The 21,418-nt window shown below is 36.2% G+C and overlaps 1 protein-coding gene across 1 annotated transcript; it reads right to left on the reverse strand.

The window, feature by feature from the left end:
• Positions 1 to 277: 277 nt before the first annotated feature.
• LOC131071397 (pentatricopeptide repeat-containing protein At2g13600) lies at positions 278 to 3,073 on the reverse strand. Its single transcript, XM_058007211.2, has one exon. It carries the CDS (start codon positions 2,825 to 2,827, stop codon positions 995 to 997), a length of 1,833 nt encoding a protein of 610 aa, XP_057863194.1. The 5' UTR covers positions 2,828 to 3,073; the 3' UTR covers positions 278 to 994.
• Positions 3,074 to 21,418: the final 18,345 nt, after the last annotated feature.

A 21,418-nucleotide genomic window follows, 5' to 3' on the forward strand; every position in this document is an offset into this window, starting at 1 on the left:
AGACCACTTACACTCCCACTTGACTCCCAAACTTAGAAACCCAGAATTGCTCCTTTGCTACGCCCACTTTTGAAGGAAATGCTTTGTCATACAATTAAATTTTTCAAGAATTTGAATTTGAATTAAAATTGGCTCCATTTGAGGTGTATGTGGGATCCACAAGTTCCCAACCCCAACTTAAGACAATTTTTGAATTTATGACAATTCAAATGCCACCAAAATACATGAAAATATAACCATACGTTTACTTCAACCCATGCCAAAATAGTTTATAAAAATATTTGACTTATTAAATACCAAAAATTCACCTGAAGCCAAAAATCCAACAAAGCATAAAATGTAAATCGTTTTGGTTGATGTTGATTAAAATTCACCTAGGAGCATCCTGCATCTAAGAGCCCAAAGATTTTAATCACTGAAACCTGCAGCTGCTGCATATTTTAACGAATCAGCAAGGATTCCGTAGGTTTCAGGAATCCACAAAGGTTTTGCACTTTGGTCAAATTTACATCCTATAATGCCCTTCAAAAGGGTCTCTGGCCAGCAAACGAAGTATAAATTCTAATTTCCCTTTCAAAGGGGAGGTAACTTTAAAATTGCAAAACAGAATTTTTGTGGTAATGATTTAGTGGTCGTTCAAGTGTTATTTAAGGCCAACCTACAAACTTGACCACTAGTCCTGCAAATTTTTCGAGATGACAACTGAAAACATGGGTAACAGAATTTGAGCCAATCCAATAACATACATCTGTGTATGACATCCTTAGAATGGAGAATCTCATTACAAATCATGGCTTCTCAATGTTAGACCAGAGCATATCATATAAAATTAAACATCATCTTCATACATTTGAGGAATGAGAATCCTCTCATATACTTTGCTGTTTTCATATTTTACCTCTTTTAAACTTCATTTCTTAGATCATGTTTGTGTCTGGATCATAGCCCTCTGTACTTATATGTCCAAAAATCTCTTCAACATTGTATATATTTCTTATGTTTGCAAAAGTGATTGGTCTTCTGCATAGAATACATGCACAGATTCCTTGATCTCAATCCAGCTTTGTCCTGGTTCCTTTACAACCCTAGTGTCTTTCATCATTTTTCGCACTTTTCTTACATCATCCCACCTGCCAGCTTCAGCATATATGTTTGAAAGCAACACACGTATACCAGCATTCTGTGGCTCCAAGTCTAGCAGAGATTCTGCAGCAATTATTCCAAGCTCTATATTTCTGTGGATTCTGCATGCTCCAATCAAAGATCCCCACATGCGACTATCGGGTTCAAAGGGCATTGAGACTATCAGATTGTAGGCTTCATCCAAGTGCCTTGCTCTACCAAGAAGATCAATCATGCAAGCATGGTGTTCTATTCTTCGTGCAATGCCATATTCTTGAGTCATGGAATTAAAGTAACGACGACCTTCATCCACCAGGCCGGAATGATTACATGCAGAAAGCACAGAGATAAAAGTAACATGATCCGGCTCTACGCCGGCTTCTTGCATTTCCCCAAAAAGTTGAATTGCTTTCTTCCCATGCCCATGCTGTGCACATCCTAAAATGACTGCATTCCATGAGACCACGTCATGTTCTTGCATCAAGTTAAATACTTGGCATGCATCTTCTACTCCCCCACATTTTGCATACATGTCAACAAGGGCATTCCCGGCATACAGGTCTGATTCGAGGCCACTTTTAATGATATTGGAATGAATTTGCTTGCCATATCGTAAAGCTGCTAAGCTCGCACAAGCCCCCAGAACAGCAGAGAATCTGATTTCGTCTTGCTTCACTACTGCCCATTGCATCCTTCGAAACATTTTCATGGCTTCCTCCCCTTGATTGTTCTGCGAATAGGCAGCAATCATTGCATTCCACGAAATGACATCTTTTTCAGGCATCATTTCGAATACTTGCCGTGCATCTTCTAGCCTAGTACATTTTGCGTACATGTCAATAAGGGAATTCCCAACAAAAATATCCAACTCAAGTCCAGATTTTATAACATCACTATGTACCTGCTTTCCCTCTTCCAAAGCTTGCAGGTTGGCACACGCACTAAGAACACAAGAGCTTGTAAATTGGTTTGGTTTTGTACCAGCCTTCTGCATTTGCCAAAATAGGTTCAGCACCTCTATCTCATTTCTATCTTGTAAATATCCTGCAATTATCCCAGTCCATGAAACAACATTTCGTTGAGGGAGTCTATCAAACAGTTTTCTTGCGTTCTCCATGATGCCACATTTAGCATACATGTCAACAAGTGCACTTCCCACAAAAACATTCAAGTTATATCCAGTTTTGATTGCTTGAGCATGAATTTCATCGCCCTCTTCAGCAATTGCAAGACTGGCACATGCCCTGCTAACACTCGCGTAAGCGAACTCGCTTGGATTTATACCCTCTCGCTGCATTTCACGAAAAACCTTCACAGCTTCCTCACCACATCCATTCTGGGCATATCCTGTAACCATTGCAGACCACGACACCAGATTTCTCTCCGGCATTTTGTCAAACACTTGCCGTGCATCTCTTATTCTTCTGCATTTGGCATATACGTTGAGAATATGATTTTGCCAAAGAATCTCCAATTCGAAACCAATTTTAATAATGGCAGCGTGCAGACTTCTTCCTTCCTCGAGGATTTTCCTGCTTGTACGAACGTCAACTTCAATTCTCCCTTGCGTACTATCATTTAATACATTATTCAACTTTCCCGACTCAACTAGATGGGATTGTGCTGCAGCTGAGAAATACTGAATATGTTTATTTTGTTGTATTGATTTGAAAGATAAGAAGCAGTGGATCTGCTTCTGCTTCATCTTACTCAACCCATTATTTCTTCGATTCTAATTGGCCGTACAAACCATGCATGAGAAAACATTCGCTTACGATGATGAATGTTTGGCATTCAAGATACATCTTCAAAAAGCCTCACTCCTTCCTGTCACATTTATTTTCCACATCTTCAAGGGAATGATCAGATTTTAACTTCAGCATATGTCAATGATCCTCATAAATTATATAAAATAATAATGCAATCATAAGAACATCTTGTTATTTAATATCATTAATTTAGTGTTGAGGCCTTACATTCTACAAGATCTGATTTTCTATAGGCTCATTTAAAACTATTCAACTTCACCAATATCTAAAAAGTTCATTGATACATTTATTAATTTATATATTTTTAAGTCAAATAAAAAACTAAAAATAAGATGATTATGTGTTGTGTATTTTTTGAAAAAATATATTTGCACTCTTATTGTAATAGTATGTTATTTCTTTGAAATTATAATAAGATTTATAAATTTTATACCTTGATTTATAATTCTAATGGAGAAATTTGCAGGCCATATCATTTTTTATTTAGTTATGAGCTTATTTTAAGGAAGTGCATTCTTACATTTATACATTGACACAAAGTATAATTTTGTATAAAGTGAAACCCCTTCCTCGTGATATTTTTTCATCCCCTTACACTTGTTCCTACACATTTATCTTGGATCTCGTGTTTATATGCACATGTTCTAATGCATTCATCTAGATTCCACATTAGTTATGTTTATCTATGCACCTATGTCGTATATCCATTACCCACTTGGATTTCAGTGTTGAGGCTAAAGTTGAACTCCAAAGAAGTATCCTGAAACTTATTAGTTCATCATAAAGTATAAAAGAAAGCTACAAGAAACTTAGCTTCAACCAATGAAGTAACACATGAAATAAACAAAATAAACAAGATTATACCTTCCATGATTTACACCTCATTGTGTCCTAACTCCATTGTTCTTGGTTGCAGATGATTTTGCTCTCAGACAAGCACCGGTAGCTTCCAAGATGGCATATGAAGAATGGACTGATAGTTAACTGATACTATGATATGCAAATGATATTATGCTAACATGCTATGAAAATGATTTATGCTCAAAACTCTAAAAATGTTATTTGCTTCAAACTCAAACTCATGGATGCAAGATAAAGACTCCTAGAATGACTGTAAGATTAGCTATTAGACTATTAGTTTCAAAAATGGCTTAGGAGACCTCTATTTATAGATTTTTGAGTGCATAAGCTTAGGTGGCAGAGATCAATGATCATGATCAAATTTTGCAATTTTGGATGGATATGAGCAAGAGGTTGAGATGTGAGAGAGAAAGGTGGAATATGTTCCTCCTACTCCTACAAGATGGAGGAAAAGGTGGAAAGAAAAGGCAAGCGTCATTCATCTTACCTTGACTGCGGATGAACACTGAGAGAATATAGGATAGTTGGAGAAGATTTAGGGATAAGAGGACAAGTGGACTCAACTTCCTCCAAATATATAGGAAGGTTGGAGAGAATATAGGGAGGTTGAGGAATGTGTGTACCTACACATTATTTGGAGAATGAAATGAATGTTGAAGATAATGATATATTAATATCTTTAGCCACATGATTGATGAGTTGGCAAAGAAGAAGTGATGTGGAGATGAGGGAGAGTTGGAAAATGGAGATTAAATAATTAAGAAATTATTTAATTAAGAAGACTATAGGATAGTGGATAGTCGCACAATCATTAAATATTAGATATTTATTTAATTAGAAGAAAGGCTAAATGAATTAATTAATAGAAGAATGAATTAAATAAATTAATCTTTTCAAATTAACTATTTAATAGAAGAATAATTATTAAATAAATATAAAATATTTATTCAATTGCTCATAGCCAATTTTATGTGTATACATTTTGCCCCTCTTCAAAATAATGTTGAGACAACATTGCTTGAAAGATTAAATCAAGTCTTGATAATGCGCTTGACGAAGATAAAAATCCTGATTGTGTGCCCCCTCAGGAGATTGATCATGAAATTGTTGAAAATTTTGGATTGAACGATTGATCTCACGATAATTGATTGAAAAGATTTGAAAATAGGCCTCTCAACTAAATTCATTTTTGAAAAATAAAATTGCCCCACTCGAAACATTAATTACCCCTTCAAAATCAAAAAGGGTATTAATAAAATTATCCTAAGGTAATTTTATCCTCATTTGCATTCTTGTCAGCTTTTGGGAGAGAAAAGAAATTAGTGCTGAGCTGGCAAAATGGTGATCCCATTCGAGAGTCATTGATTGGATCGCGTGAGATGTTACCAGAGACCTCCTGAGTACGGGCCCACCAGTGAGTGGTCTATCCTGATCTTGTTTTGAACTTCTCGTACGATTTTCCGTGATTCACGCATGATTTAGGGCATTTTGAAAAAATTTCGATTTTTGCACTTAGATTAGGCGCTTTTGCACTTTAGATTAGTGCATTCATTAGGTAGGTTAACTCTTTTGTAAGTTTAGCGTATATGCTTTGTTTAGTCTCACATTTGCTAGGAATGTTAGCGCAAATGCTTGTTTAGCGCCCGTGTGTAATGTGTTCACGCATTTGACTAATTTGTTAGCGCATTTAACTAATTTAGCGCTTTTGTGTGTTAGTTTCACACAAATGCTTGATTGGTTAGCGCTTTCACTTGGTTTGGCACTTGTGTTGAATAGGATAGCACGTTTGTTTGATATGATGGCGCATTTACTTAAAATTGAATTTGTTTGATTTTAACAATGTTAAAATTCAATTTTATGAAATTTGATTAGATGATTGATGTGTAATTGGATAGATTGATAGACGATTGATGTCTGATTGATAGAGGATTTGATAAATTTGATCAATGGGATAGATGAATGATTGATTTGATAGCTCTAAGAGGCCGATTTAGTCTCTGATGAAGAGCATGATAGATTTGATTGAATGCATTGATTGATTGTGTGATTGATCATTTGATTTGATTATTTGATAGATTAGTGATCTCTTAGATTTGATAGATAGATGATTGATAGAGGATAAATTCTCTTGTATAAACATGAGAAACTTGATGTTCTCCAGTGTCGGGAGAAATTCCCGGCCATGTGCCATTTAGTTCCAGAGCTGACACGGGATGAGATTAGACATATAGAAATGTGTGGATTGTGTCACCTCTTGTATATGCCTAACATTACGCATAACATGGGGTTATTGACTTCATTAGCCAAGAGATGGCATAGCGAGAATAACATGTTTCACTTACCCACTGGTGAGATTAGTGTGACGCTCGAGGATGTCTACCGGATCTTACACATCCCTGTGATTGGTGAGTTAGTCCAGTACGATTACCAAGATCTTGGAGGGACAAAGGCTTGCAGAGCCGTGTTTGTAGATGACAACATTGATGGAGGAGAGATTAGATGGGAGGACATGATTATGCACTACGAGACTCTCCCAATGATTCTTGCAGGCTTGATTGGTGGATTCATTTGTCCTGATGGGAGATCTTGAGGTTTTGTTGTTGGTTGGGGTGGGATCTTGTTGAGCATGATGCAGCATCAAACTTGTTATGCATGGGGTGTGTGTATGCTTGCACACTTATATCATGATCTACATCATCTTTTTTATGATGAGAGTGCTAGTCTTTCGACTAGATGTACACTACTACAGGTCTGGTGTTGGGAGCACATTGTTGTTACCCGGCCTATTCATGATAGAGTTCGTAGTGAGGGCCAACCATATGTATATTTGTATAGAGGTACCCTTACTCAGTCAAAGCTGGGTAAGATGGAGTATTGGCAATGTGTTTTAGACTCCATGGACACTATGATTTGGAGACCATATATTGATTGTGAGCCTTGGATGGAGGATGCATGAACTTTGCCATTGATTTTGTAGAGTAGGTATTTGATTGGTCGCACTCCTTATATTATTGAGCGACAGTTGTTTGGTCGCATTTTGAGACAGTTTGTGATTATTCAGTACATGCCTTCTAGTGTCGCCATGTATGCACGGTGATATAAGGATATGTGAGATTGGGGCCCTTCTTTATCTTTTGAGATAGCACATGCAGAGTTTTTGGTTGTGCCAATGGTAGCTTATGATTTGAGATTGCACATTTTGGATGTCGAGATTACAATAGATTCTTCTTAGTATATGCTTGCACACCCTTTTCCTCACATCACTGATCCAACAGACCCTCCTCCCATCTTAGGAGATGAGGAGGATGATTCAAATGATCATCTTGTTCAAAAACAGAGATGCAAATGAGAGTTGAGAGTTGCACAAGAGACCGGGGAAGATGGAGGAGATGAGGGTGGAGATGGGAGAGGAGAGAGACGAGGATGGAGGGGAGGCCAGGTGAGAGTCCAGGGAGGACCTTTTGCATAGGTTGCAGGGTTGGGAAACCACTTCCCATGATAGGGAGGGATGCAGGTAGGGTTGAGAGGGTAGGAGGAGTACTTCCTCCAGCTGGCAGAGATGCAAAGAAGATCAATCGGGTTATAGGTAGAGGAGAGCTTAGAGAAACGAGAGGATTACCCTCTCCATGATTAGGTAGAGGCGGAGGATTGGACAGGGGTCGAGGGAGAGGTATTGATTTTGGTTAGATTCGTCCAAATCTAGGGGTTATTGCATCTTAGGGAAGTTGGGATGAGGGAGAGGAGGATTCAGAGGATCATGTGCCTCTCATTCAACGACAGATCATGAGAGCTACTCGGATGGAGACTCCAGTAGGTGGAGATGGAGGTGGGGATGAGGGCATACAGGGTGTACCCCAGCAGGAGACCATAGACAACTTCAGAGCACAGATAGAGCAGCTCAGGGCACAGGTACAAGCACTCACTGTTGAGAGGGATAGAGTTGTGAGGAGACAGTAGGATACGCAGAATTTCCTTGATCATATTCAACAGGTTGGATCTATCACTCTCTTAGTTGATATTGTTAGAGCACTATATTGGGCTGGGAAGGAGACAACGTACTAGCGTTGGTGATATGAGGATCTAGTTTCAAAGAGCGAGAGAGTTGGGAGCTATGCGACTACTCCTGTATCTGACAAGATGGATACCAACAGTAGTGGGGTTATGGGACCTCTTCAGAGGAGTAGGGATCAAGGAGCATGGCCATCTAGAGGATCATCTCACCCATAGCCATAGAGACGGACAAATTTAGGTGGTAGTGGTACAAGATAGCCTTGATTTGAGACTTGATCTTATCTTGTATTTGTACCATTGAGACATTTGTACTTTATTGATTATAGTGATATCATTGTATACTTGGACTTTTTATTGTTTTATGATGATATGAAGACATGGACCCTATATGATGCTAATGATTCATTATTTATTATGCATGCTACTCTATATGATAATGACTTATATGCATTGATTACAAAGATTATATATGCAGTGATTAGATGGATGATGTTATGATGATTTTTCCTTTCCTTTATATTTCATGATGTTCTCTTGATGATATGATGATGATCTATATGATGTAATGTGATTTGCTTTACCTATATGAAAATGGTTATGGAAAAATGCTTATATATGCAAATTATGGATGTTATTATAAATATTCATGTGATGATATGATGATGAAATGAACTGCATTTGATTTTTGATTTGATAATCATGTATGCAAATGTTATAATGATAACTTAAATGATATGCTTGATGAGACTCATGTGATGGATGCCTATTATAATGTATATGCATATGTTAATGAGATGATATTGTGATGCTTATAAATGACATGTTTATGATGATATAATAATGAAAAGGACGCAATTAAATGATCTTTAATGGATATAATGAACTAATGATTACTAGATGCAAATTGATGATGAACTTAATGCAACTAATAATGACAAATGATCAATGAAATGTAGTAATGAAATGCAAATGATTGTTTTGTTATGATTGAATGCAAACTAATGAAATGAATGACGATGATTAATATGCAAACCTAATGATTTTAAAGATAAATGAACCTAAAATGATCAATGCAAATTGTTTTTGTTTGTCCAAGTATACTCAACCTTTATTTATGACTATTGATCTCTGAATGAAATGGGATAAATTCTTATAATGAAAATGATAATTAATCTAAATGATCTATCTAAAATGATACTTCCATTCTTCACATGCTTTCTTGTAATAGTGCTTGATTTCAGCATTGAGCTTTTTAAATGTTGTAAGAAAATACAAGCAACTTGACATAATGATTCAAGCTGACCTGAGTGCTTCTTACATGGATTTTGATATAGCAAGTTTATACAAGAAACTTGATATAATGAATCAAGCTGACCTGAGTATTTCTTGTAGAATAGAAAAGGATTATCCCCTTTCATGCATGACTCAGAATGTCCTCCATGATCTTTTGCCAATCATATCCTTAGACAAGTACATACCTTAGTAAGAGATAAACCACAGATAGCAAACAAAGAAAATAATCATGCCCCATCATAGCTTCTGTAGTCATGGACATCATCGAGTTGCATAGAGTACATGATTAACGAAAAAATAAAGATATAAACACTGAATCTTATATGTCATACATATGTTCTCGTGGTCATTAACTGATATAATCATCTTGATAAATGATCATTAATAATCCTTTGTTGCTACTTTAAATATTCATATTTTGAATGTCACAATCCAGTTGTTACAAATGCCTTGATCTTCATTTCTTGTTGTTCATCATCTGTTTCAAAACCCTAAGTGTTTTTAGTTTTTCTAAATTTTTTGAATGTTTTTGGATTTTCAAATATTTAAAAGATCACCTTAACAAAAGGATTTTAGGATTTTGTCCCAAGTAGAAACAAACTTTATTACGGATGTACGAAACCATGGTGGGATGTAATGCAGATATGATTAATTCTAATAAAATATAAGACAATGACTACGCTAAGTATGTCAAATATTAATGACTTGTTTGATAAGCTGCATATTTCTTACTAATGATCTAGAGCAATGGATGCAAAAGATGGAATGAATATGTGAGGCTAGATGGATGCGATAGGATGGATATATGCGATAGGATAGATATATGCGCAAAGTGATCTCATAGATGGAAGAAACCACTTTTAGATAGCGCATGTTTACCAGGTTTTCACCATCTAAATTTATTGCATTTTTTTAAAACTATTTTTGCTGTTTTACACTGTTTTTTTTTAAGGGATTTTTGTTGTTTTTCTTATTTTTAGGCTTTTTCATTGTTTTTGGTACGTTTCTCCTGATACTTTTAAGCATAGAATTTCTTCAGATGCATAGTATTGATAGGATCATCGAACCAATCACCTACAGAACCATATGCTACTACCACGACAAAAGGACCTAACCAGTTTGGCTCAAATTTACCTTTCTTTTCTCGATCTTGTTGATTTCATGGATTTTCTCTTAAGACTAAATCTCCAATGTGGAAAATTCTTGGCTTAACTCTATGGTTATAAATTCTCGCGATTCTCTATTGATATGCCTTCAAGTGATCTGAAGCATTTTGGGGACGCTCCTGAATCAGCTCAAGTTCTTGAAGTCTAGAGACTTGCTACTCTTCTTTTGGAATAAGACCTTTCAAGGATACTCATAGAGAAGGTATCTCTACTTCTACTGGTAATATGGCTTTTGATCCATAGACTAAGCAATACATAGTTGCCCCAGTTGGTGTGCGGATGCTGGTTCTGTATGCCCAAAGTGCAAGATTTAGCTTAATATGCTAGTCTTTACCAGCTTCATTGACTTTTTTCTTGAGGATTTTTAGGATTGTCTTGTTCAATGCCTCAGCTTGACCATTTCCCTATGGATAATATGGTGTAGAAAACCTATATTCGCTATGAAATCACTCACATAGTTCCTTTACATCTTGATTCTTAAATGATCTCCGATTATCAGTGATGATGGTCATAGGGACTCCATAGCGACAAATTATATATTTCAAGATGAATGATGATATTTGTTTTCCTATCATCTTTGTCAAAGGCACTGATTCAATCCATTTAGTGAAATACTTAGTAGCAATCAAAATAAACTTATGTCCATTAGAAGATGAAGGATTTATTTTACCCACTAGGTCAAGTCCCCATTGAGAGAATGGTCATGATCCTACCATAGGATGTGGTTCTTATGCTGGTGCATGAATGAGATTCCCATGGATATGACATTGTTTGCATTTCTTAGCATATGTAAATGAATCTCTCTCCATAGTAGGCCAATAGTAACCCAAGCGAATAAGTTTCTTGGCCAGTGTTAAACCACTTGAGTGTGTGCCACAAATACCTGTGTAGACTTCGTTAAGAACTTTCTCAGATGCTTCTTGTTCAAGACTCCTCAATAAAGTACTATCTAGACCTCTTCTATATAAGGTATCAGCAATGATAGTATAGCGGGATGACTGATGGATAAAATTTATTTTCTGATTGCGGGATAGGTCAGGAGGAAGGATATTCTCCTTTAGGTATCAATAAGTTTGGTTGTATAAGGATTGATTGGTTCCATATATATGGAAAATCATGTGGGTATTTTTGGATTCAATGGTAGGATTCAAGATATCTTCCACCAGGAATTCGTAATGTTGTTGATTTTCTTGATTCTGTAAAAGAGATGTTGTTGTAGCCATTGCATTTGTTGCTTTGTTCTCATTTCTTGAGATCTAAGTGAATGATATTTCTTCAAAGTGCACCTTAAATTATTCAACTAGTTGTTTATAAGGCATTAACTTGTCATCTTTAGTTTGATAATCATCATTTATTTGATTGATTATGAGTTGTGAATCCCCATAACACATGCAATTCTTTGATGTTCCATTCAATAGCCATTTTGATTACAATAACCAATGCCTCATATTCTGCAGTGTTATTTGTGCAAGGGAACCACAATCTATATGATTTTGGAATTGTATGTCCTTGAGGTGTGATGAACAAAATCCCAGCACCTGATCCATGTTGTGTAGAGGAGCCATCAAAATACAACTCCCAAAAATTTGTGCTAACTATCAGAATATCTGCATCAGGAAATTTGATGTGCAATGGTATGTCATCTTGTAGGGGTACTCCATCCAATTGATCAGCAATGACTTGTCCTTTGATAGATTTTCGATCAATCTATTCTATATCAAACTCACTTAGTATCATGACCCATTTAGCCAATTTGTCTATCAAAGTTGACTTGCTCAGCAAATACTTTAGTGGATCTATTTTTGCTATTAATTTGAGAGAATGAGTAAGCATATAGTGTCGTAATTTTTGAGTTGCAAATACAACTTATAGGCATGCCTTCTCAACTAACGTATAGTTCAATTCATAGCCTACAAGTGTTTTGTTGATGTAATACACTGCTCTTTCTTTTCCTTCTTCATCATGTTGTGCTAAGAGAGCTCCTAGTGATGCATTTGTTGTTGAGATATAAAGAAGCAATGGTTTTCCTTTGATTGGTGATACCAATACTGGATGATTCACCAAATATTCTTTGATTTGCATAAAGGCTTCCTCACACTTATGATCCCATTTGAATGAACATTCTTGGGTAATAGGTGAGTGAAGGGATGACATTTATCTGCTAATTGAGAGACAAATCTTCTGATTGATTGCAATCTCCCTTGTAGAGAATGCAATTGACTTATGTTCTTAGGTGACTCCATTTCCATGATAGCTTTGACTTTTTCAGGATCTACTTCAATTCCACGAGCTGATATAATGTACCCAAGAGGTTACTCCAAATTCACATTTCTTTGGATTCAATCTTAACTGATATTGTTCAAGCCTGTCAATGATCTTTCCCAAGATGTTCAAATATTCTTTCCTTGTATGAGATTTTGCTAGTATGTCATCTACATAGTCTTCCATAAATGTATGCATCATGTCATAGAAAATTATTGTCATGGCTCTCTGATAAGTTGCTCTTGCATTCTTAAGCCTGAATGGCATGGCATTCCAACAGTAAGTACCTTGTGCACAAGTGAATGTTATCTTTTCTTGATCTTTGAGGGTGCTTCTTATTTGATTGTATTTTGAGAATTAGTGCAAACTCTTATGCTTTTATCTGGCTTTGACACAGGCACAATGCTTGAGACCCATTTTGGATAGGTAACAAGTCTTGTGAAACCCACATCCAATAGTTTCTTTAGCTCTACTTTGACAAGGAGAGCAATGTGTGGATGCATCTTCCTTAGCTTTTATTTAACTGCTTTTGCTTTTGGATCTACATTGAGATGATGTATGATAAGATCCAGATCAAGTCCTGGCATTGTTAGGATTCCCAAAGATACTGAGAGGGGGGGTGAATCAATATCTAACCGATAAAAGAATTTACTTGACTTATAACATGAAAAGCACTTCAAAACTATGTACCGGTAAACTAAAATTAATGCAATAAAGAAGAACAATAACCACAACATAAGAGACACACCATAACACAATATTTTAATGAGGAAACCCGGTGTGGGAAAAACCTCAGTGGGATTTGTGACCCACAATATTCGCTTACTGGCCAATAAGGGAATATTACTGTTTGCAATAGGGGCCTGCACATGCAAGAAGGCCAAGTGCCTAGAGTTCACTGCTCAATTACAAAGAAGTTACACTGACTTACAAAATTGGATTATACAAATCCAATGTCTTGCACTGCTTCAGATCAGCATCTACTATGCTAGATTCAGTATCGGTTTAAGCTCTGCAATATACATAAATCCTTATCCCAATAATTCGCATAGTAGGTTTGCTATTATCTTTTCATATCTCGCTCTATCTCTCTCTTCTAAATGATCTACAATGATCTCATACTTATATGATTCATGTTACAATCTGCCAAGTCGGCTTACAAAAGATTTTATAATTAATTACAAAAATATATACACACAAAATTCTTGTCGGCTAGGGTGCCAGTAATCTTCCTTTTGGTGTCGGTGATGTGTATGTCAGTGTAGAGTCTGTTGGTGTCAGTGTCATATGATTGTAAGGTTTTCATCAATGACATTACCTTAAGTAACCTACAATTTCTCATTGGAGTGTGTATTTGCCAACAATCTCCCCCTTTGGCATTGATGGCAACACTTATGAGAAAAATCAAAAAGTGTCCAAAAAGAATCTCCAAAATATCTTACCAAAACTGTATGCTCCCCCTAAGCTGATGATGTCCTGTTCTGTTCATTTTTTTCTCATCTCACTATGCCCACTTTGACATCAATGACAAAGGTTGTCATTCGGTGTTAGTGGAGTGGGTTTCCTGCCTGGATCCTTGTATCCGGTGGGTTACAATCTGAAGGAGTTCAGCTATTACCAAATTTAGACTCCCAGTGAACTTTTCACTGTCTTTCAGTGCAACCTCTGTCCTTTGAATAGTACCAGTGAGGTGATGCATTTGTTCCTCCGATGTCTTCAGTCCTTGAACAAGTTCCTCGGAGATCTCTTTTCTCAAAGAGATGAGGTAGTCCAATTTGGGGTTGAGTTTGCATTTAAGGTCTTTTGCCTTCCCTTTTATTTTATCTTTCTCTTTTTCAAATTTCTCAAGTTTTTCTTCTAGATTGTATATCTTCTTCTCTGTAACTGATAATGGTTTAGATGAACCGATGAGGTTATTAGCTATATTGTCGATCTCCTTTTGTACCTTGCTTATTTCCTTGTCTATATCTATTGTCAGTTAATTTGTCTTGCCTGTATCTTTGTAAAGTTCCTTAAACTCTATTATTGTTTTATTTAGTGCTGGTAAAAGAGTGCCAATGTGTCCCATGCACTTCTTTATTGTTTCATCAAAGAATTTCTCTTTCTCTTTATTCATTTTCTCCTTAAATGTGTCCTCATTTATTTGATCAACTATCAAAATATTGTCGGTGATGAACTTAGACAATGTGTCTAGTTGACCTAAAGAATCTTTATTATCCACAATGCACTTCAGTGCTATCAATTTAAGAATGGGAATTGTATCATCAATAGCCTTATAGGCTTGTGCATTACACTGTGTGATTTTCTTTATTGAGTCCAATAAGACCTCTGTTACATTTGTAGGCCGGAATTCTGCTATAGAAGTATCGGATGTCTGTCCAACTGTTGTTACCATTTCTATGTTGCCGGTTGTAGTGATAGCCTTGCTTTCCTCTTTCTCAGGAGGATATGTTTGAGCATGCATTTCTATCAACAAAGGTTTATGCTTTTCAGTTTTTGTCGGTGGCACTATCTCAGTTTGAACTTGTACATCAACCTGTTACTGTTTTGGTGCCTCAGATGGTTTCTTTGAGCTCTCAACTGTCGGTTTCTCAGATGTAGTCTCTGAATGTACTTCCTCTTTGTGTGTATTTGCCTCTGCACTATCCATTTTCAATTTCTCTGATTGTTTCTCAGTCGAGTCCTCTGTCGGTTTCTCTGTCTCTATGCTAACATTGATATCCACATCTGCAACTAGTGACTCAGTAGTCACATATTTCTTCTCATCCTCAGTAGTTTCTTTATCTACTACAATATTCACCTCTTGTGTATCAATATTCATGGTATGCAAAATTGCAGACTCAGGATTTGTATCCTCTAGAGGAGTCTCCATACTCTCAATAGTAGGTTGATCAGCAATATATGTCAGTGGAGTATCAAAAAGAGGTGGGGGTAAGTTGTCTGTTATTTTCAGGTTAGGAGGTCCACCTACCTTACCTTTCCCCTTATCCCTGTCCTTTTGATATACTCTAATAGTCTTGGGTCTTTTGAGTTCTTCTTGTTTTTCTTTTCCAACAAAGAATATGTCTCATTGGTCCGCAGTCTCTTTTGGAATTTCATTCATTCTCCCTGCCATCAGTGCTACATGTCGGTGACCGATTGAAAATACAGTTCGGTTGGCCTCACTGATTAATTGATCAATTTCTTCAGGTGAGTTCACTGGGTGAACTGCAAGTAATTTCTCAATTTTTATTTTCATGTCCAGCTCAACAATACCTATCCTTCTAGCTTCAAGCCTTCTATAGAGATCAGTGGGTATCTCATCGACAATTTCCATCAAGAATTTCTTGTAAATATCCAAGTGTAAAATTACAGTATTTTCTATGCTCTCTTTGTCATCAGTTGAAAGTGTATTGTATAGTTTTCTAATATTATTCAACTTTCCATCCTCTGTTATTTCACTAAGGAGCTTATCTAGTGGAGCAATGTCTTGTTTTACCTTTTTCTTCTTTAGAGTCAACTTCCTTGCTGGGGGCCTCACTACCTATTGCTTTTGTCTTGTTCTCTTGGGTGTGGGTGAGGGTATCGGTGAGGGTTTTCTTTTCCTTTCTACCCTTTTAAATATTGCCAGTATATCACTCTCAGAAGAAGTTCCAACCGGTGAAAGATGAGCTTCCAGTTGAAGTCCTTCCAGCTCACTTTCCTTGATACCAGTTTGTTTCAAAACATCTTCCTTAATTGTTTTTGCTTGTCGGGTTCCTTTCTTCACAGTTTGTTCAACTTTCTTAACCCTTTTCCTTGATTGAATTCCACTTTCAATTGTTTCTACATTTCCAAAGACTTTCTCAGTGGGTTCCTTTGGTGCTTCGAGGAGGGCTTTTGCATAAGTTTCTATGATGTTATCATCTGTTTCATAGCCCATTTCTGTTACCTCGATAGTCCTAGGGACAACTGCCTCCATCCAGATTTCATCTTTCTTTATTACAAAACATATTTCCTTTTGATATTTATCCACAATTGCCTGTGACAATCTTGTTCTAGTCTCCATTTGAGCTTTCAGTGCCTGAAAATGTTCATTTATATTTTTCTCCCTGTTATCTCCCATGTTGTTTAGTGAATCCAAAAGTTGCTTTCATAGCAGTATGTCAAAACCAAAATCTCTCCTACCAATACCGGGTACTTGTTTAGTAATGTACAACATTAAACATACAAGCAAATTTCCAAATCTAAAGGTTCCTTTCTTATCTCCCTTTATCTTCTTCATATTGTCAATCAATTCATCTTTGAGCCATTCACACACATCTATTCTAGCATTGTTGTTAACCATATCATATGCACTTTTGATACATAGGATTGATATTGAGTTTAACGTATTTGCATGTGTAACCTTGTAGCCTAAAATCATATTGACAAATGTGGCATTGATATCTTTCACATCATTTACCCTTAGAGACCTTTTTTCAAATGTTGCACCGGTTAGGTCCATTACTATGTCGTTAGAGACCTTTTTAGTTCTGTCAGGCTTGCTACTGGTGGAAGGTAACCCTGTTATTGCCTTTACTGCTTCTTTGGTGATCTTATGGATTGAATCCAACCAAAAGAATTCCCCATGAACTCTGCTAAGCACAATCCTTATAATATCCTTGGGAAAATCTAGGACACTAAGGATTTCAGTAAAACCTAGGGTTTCCACTATCTTATGTTCCGGTTTGATATTTCCAGATTCATCACAAATCACAGTTCGATAAATGTTCTTGATTTCATCATCTCCTAATTCTTCTATATGACAATGTATGTATATCCTAGGGTCTTCAGCATATACTACTCCCTTAGGTATTTTTGAAAATGCACCTATAGTATCATCTTTCTTTGCTATTTCGGGAACAAGCTTAAATACAGGTCTAGGGCGCTTGATAACTTCAATCACAATAGGGTTTGCAATAAATTTAGGAGTGGATGAAGTAGCCATAGTTATAGATACCTCAATCTGCCTTAGGGATGAGTGCTTGGGTGAACTGCTTCACTTCTTCGCTAAGGATGCCTTTGCTCGAGAATTTCCATGCTCTCGAAGATTTGAATGCTCGGTGAATGAAAAAGGAGCCAAAACACTTTCTTTATAATGTTATTTTCTCCACTTACCACATTTAATGCCTGTCGGTTAAGTCACAACTTAACTTATCTGTTGGTAAAGAAGTAATTCAACTTCTCACCATTAATCGAGGGTATATTAGCATATTTTTTAGTTTGTTGCTAAACCCCCAAAGGATTTTCCTTCAGTTAGATGAAGAGTCTCCGGCAGGTGGAGTGATACTCTGTTCTGTTGGTGGAGGAGTATTCCCATCAACATTCTGTCTGACTTTCTGATCCATTGCTTTGATAATTCTTGCTTTACCTCTTCAACCTTTTCTTTACCTTTCAAACTAGGACCTTTGTTATTTGCCGGTGAAGTCTTGCTTCTACAAAATTTTGCAATATATCCAATTTCATTGCAAGCATAACAAGTCATATTGTTTTTTCCTAAATAGCTTTCCCATATCCTATGCCGGTATGTGTTCTGCATTGATTAGATAAGTGTCCAAATCTTCCACAAACATAACATCTTACATTCATTCTGTAATTTTCTGAATTATGACCAACTTTGTTGCATTTAGAATATTGACCGGTGGGTGTATTAGTATTATGATAATTTCTAGATCTACACTTATTTGTTCTATGACCATACTTGTTATAGTTAAAGCATTTCCCATTGAATTTGTAAGCATTAGGTTGTCTTACCGGTTTACTATGATCATGATTGTTTGCAGTACCGGAGCTTTCACCAATTTCAAAGCCAAGGCCATTTGTATCGCCATTAGGTTTCTGATTCTTCATCATGTCAACAAGTTCTTCTAAACTTTTCTTGAATTTCTCCTTATGTTGATTTGCAACAGCCAGTTCACTTTCCAAGATTCCTTTCTGTCTCATAAGTTCATTTGTGTCATTTTGTGTATGCATCAAATCTCTTTTCAACATATCATTTTCATGACTGATTCTTATGTTTTCATTTCTAGCATCATTTAGTCTTCTAACCAAATCATCTTCATTCTTCTTTCTATCTTCAATTTCTTTACAAAATCTCATAGTCATATCTTGCATCTCATTCTTCATTGTATTGTTATCTTGTCTCAACTTGTTTACCAAATCATTAAGAGTTTCCTTTTCATCTTTATCTTTATGCATCTTTTCACAAAGTTATCTTCTTTTGTTCCTTGCTATAGTGAAGTTTTCTTTAATTCCTCGAGTAATATCCTAAGCAACCTTCAGATCATCCTCAAGTTTGATATTCTTTACTTTTTTGCATCATAGTCTAAAACAGTTGTTTCCAATTGCTTTCTTAAGTTTTCCATCTCTTCCGGTGTCAAGATCTTCCTCAAGTTGTTAGGCTTTTGAAAATAGAGGACTAGGCTCTGATGCCAATTGTTAGGATTCCCAAAGATACTGAAAGGGGGGGGGTGTGAATCAGTATCTAACCGATAAAATAATTTACTTGACTTATAACATGAAAAACACTTCAAAACTGTGTACTGGTAAACTAAAATTAATGCAGTAAAGAAGAACAATAACCGCAACATAAAAGACACCATAACACAATATTTTAACGAGGAAACTCGGCGTGGGAAAAACTTTGGTGGGATTTGTGACCCACAATATTCGATTACTGGTCAATAAGGGAATATTATTGTTTACAATAGGGGCTTGCACATGCAGGAAGGCCAAGTGCCTAGAGCTCACTGCTCAGTTACAAAGAAGTCGCACTGACTTACAAAATTGGATTATACAAATCCAATGTCTTGTACTGCTTCAGATCGACATATCTACTATGCCAGATTCAGTACCGATTTAAGCTCTGCAATATACATAAACCCTTATCCCAATAATTTGCATATTAGGTCTTCTATTATCTTTTCATATCTCTCTCTATCTCTCTCTTCTAAATGATCTACAATGATCTCATACTTAGATGAGTCATGTTGCAATCCACCAAGTCGGCTTACAAAAGATTTTATAATTAATTACAAAAATATATATACACAAAATTCTTGTCGGCCAGGGTGCTGGTAATCTTCCTTTTGGTGTCGGTGATCTGTATGTTGATGTAGAGTCTACCAGTGCTGGTGTCATGTGATTGTAAGGTTGCCGTCAATGACAATACCTTAAATCACCTACAATTTCTCATTGGAGTGTGTATTTTCCAACAGGCATGTTTGCATAGGACCAATAAAATTTTATGTCTTTGTTTGAAGAATTCTATGTATTCTTCCCTCTCTTCATCTGATAATGATGCAACATGATGAAGGACCTTGGGTTCCTTTGATGTACCAATGTTTATTTCTTCTGTTGGCACCATTAAAATAGCGGATCTCTCCTAAAAATATGCAAGGAGGGTGTCAAACTTTCCATCTTCTAGTGCCTCAAGGAGGTTTTCACCATCAAATACATCCTTTATTTTTCCTCTTGATTGATCTAGTGTTGTCATAAAATGGTTTTCAACACTGAGTCTTTTTCCTTGTTTTATTTCAATTTTACGACTGGAAATGTTGTCACTCTCCTGACTGCAAGAAGCGTTACTCGATTCACCGATGGAAGATATCTTAGGTGTTAATGGTTCAACAACATTAATATATACGGATAAATCATGATCATTGGAAAAGACATTCAATTCAGGGTTTTCCAGGTTATCCAAATCGATCCACTCTAGATGAATTAGAGGTAGGCCATAGTCATCGTCATTGTTGGGTGTTTCAAGGTTCATGACATAATATTCATAGTTTGGCATAGATTAGGTAATATCATAGATATAACTCTCTTGAGGATAGTCTCTACCAAGTGCTCTCCAATTAGTTCTAACGAAATCAGGATTGGTATTTTGTGATTCGCTCTCAAGTGACTCATCATCTGACATTTATCCCTCAAATGAATGAATTATATCAATGCATACATCTTTGATACTATAGGTTCCTTCTTGATTAACTTAAATAAATTCATTTATGGCTTAAAGTTGGCATACTTGTGTACTTGACATAGAGGATTGTTTTTCTATCTTTTGTCTTCTCTCAAACTCAGCTTCTTCTGGACTAATAGTCATTCCTTCTTGACTTTCTATTAGTTCTTCTATGGTTCTTCCATACCTTAGTATTTCTTGCTCAATATTTGATATAGATTTGATATTTTGTGTTTCTCGTGTTGTCATTTCTTGATCTTTCTCATCTTCTTTTCTTTGTTGTCTAGCATATGCTACTTTCCTTTGAATTATGATTTCTTCTTGTCTTCTTTCCAACTCTATTCTTTGTTTTGTTAAGGATGAGTCTTGATTTGTAACAACTACTTGTTCTTCATCCTTTTCTTCACCTGATACATCAAATGGTGGATCTGGACCCCATTCATATTCGTTTGAATCTGTTTCTTAATCATTGTCTAGAATCACACCACTATACCTGACATGAATGCTATATGGTTAGCAAAGTTCTTTGATTTTGGCCATCTATTCTTTCACTGCATCTGGAATATCTTTATCAGGTTCCATGCTTGCTTGTATTCCTTGAACTTGTTTACAAGATGCTTCTTCTCTTTTGATAGAAAGATCTTCCTATTGTTTCTCATATTCTTCTTGTTTCTGTTTATTAGCTATTGTCTTTGTTGCTTGATGTAGCCTTTCTTGCCATGGTTCTTCTTTAGGAATTGCTTTCCTTCACCACTTTGGATGTTGATAATTATGTTGCCTTTTTTTATTTGGGATACCCAAGTCCTGATTTATCTTCTTTAGATTGTGTGTGAGGACAAACAGGTTCTGAAATACCTTATTGTTGCTTGCCAATTGGTCATTTTACTTCATATCCCATCTTTTGCATGATCTTGTAACCATTGCCATATTGTCTTGTGGGAATATCAACTCCTACAACTATTGCTATGGTTTTA

The sequence above is a fragment of the Cryptomeria japonica genome, chromosome 2 (genome assembly GCF_030272615.1).
Source record: "Cryptomeria japonica chromosome 2, Sugi_1.0, whole genome shotgun sequence".
In the NCBI taxonomy this organism is placed as follows: Eukaryota; Viridiplantae; Streptophyta; class Pinopsida; order Cupressales; family Cupressaceae; genus Cryptomeria; species Cryptomeria japonica.

Excerpts from the sequence above, each read along its gene's own strand:
- LOC131071397 (XM_058007211.2), bottom strand. The coding sequence starts at position 2,827 with ATGAAGCAGAAGCAGATCCACTGCTTCTTATCTTTCAAATCAATACAA.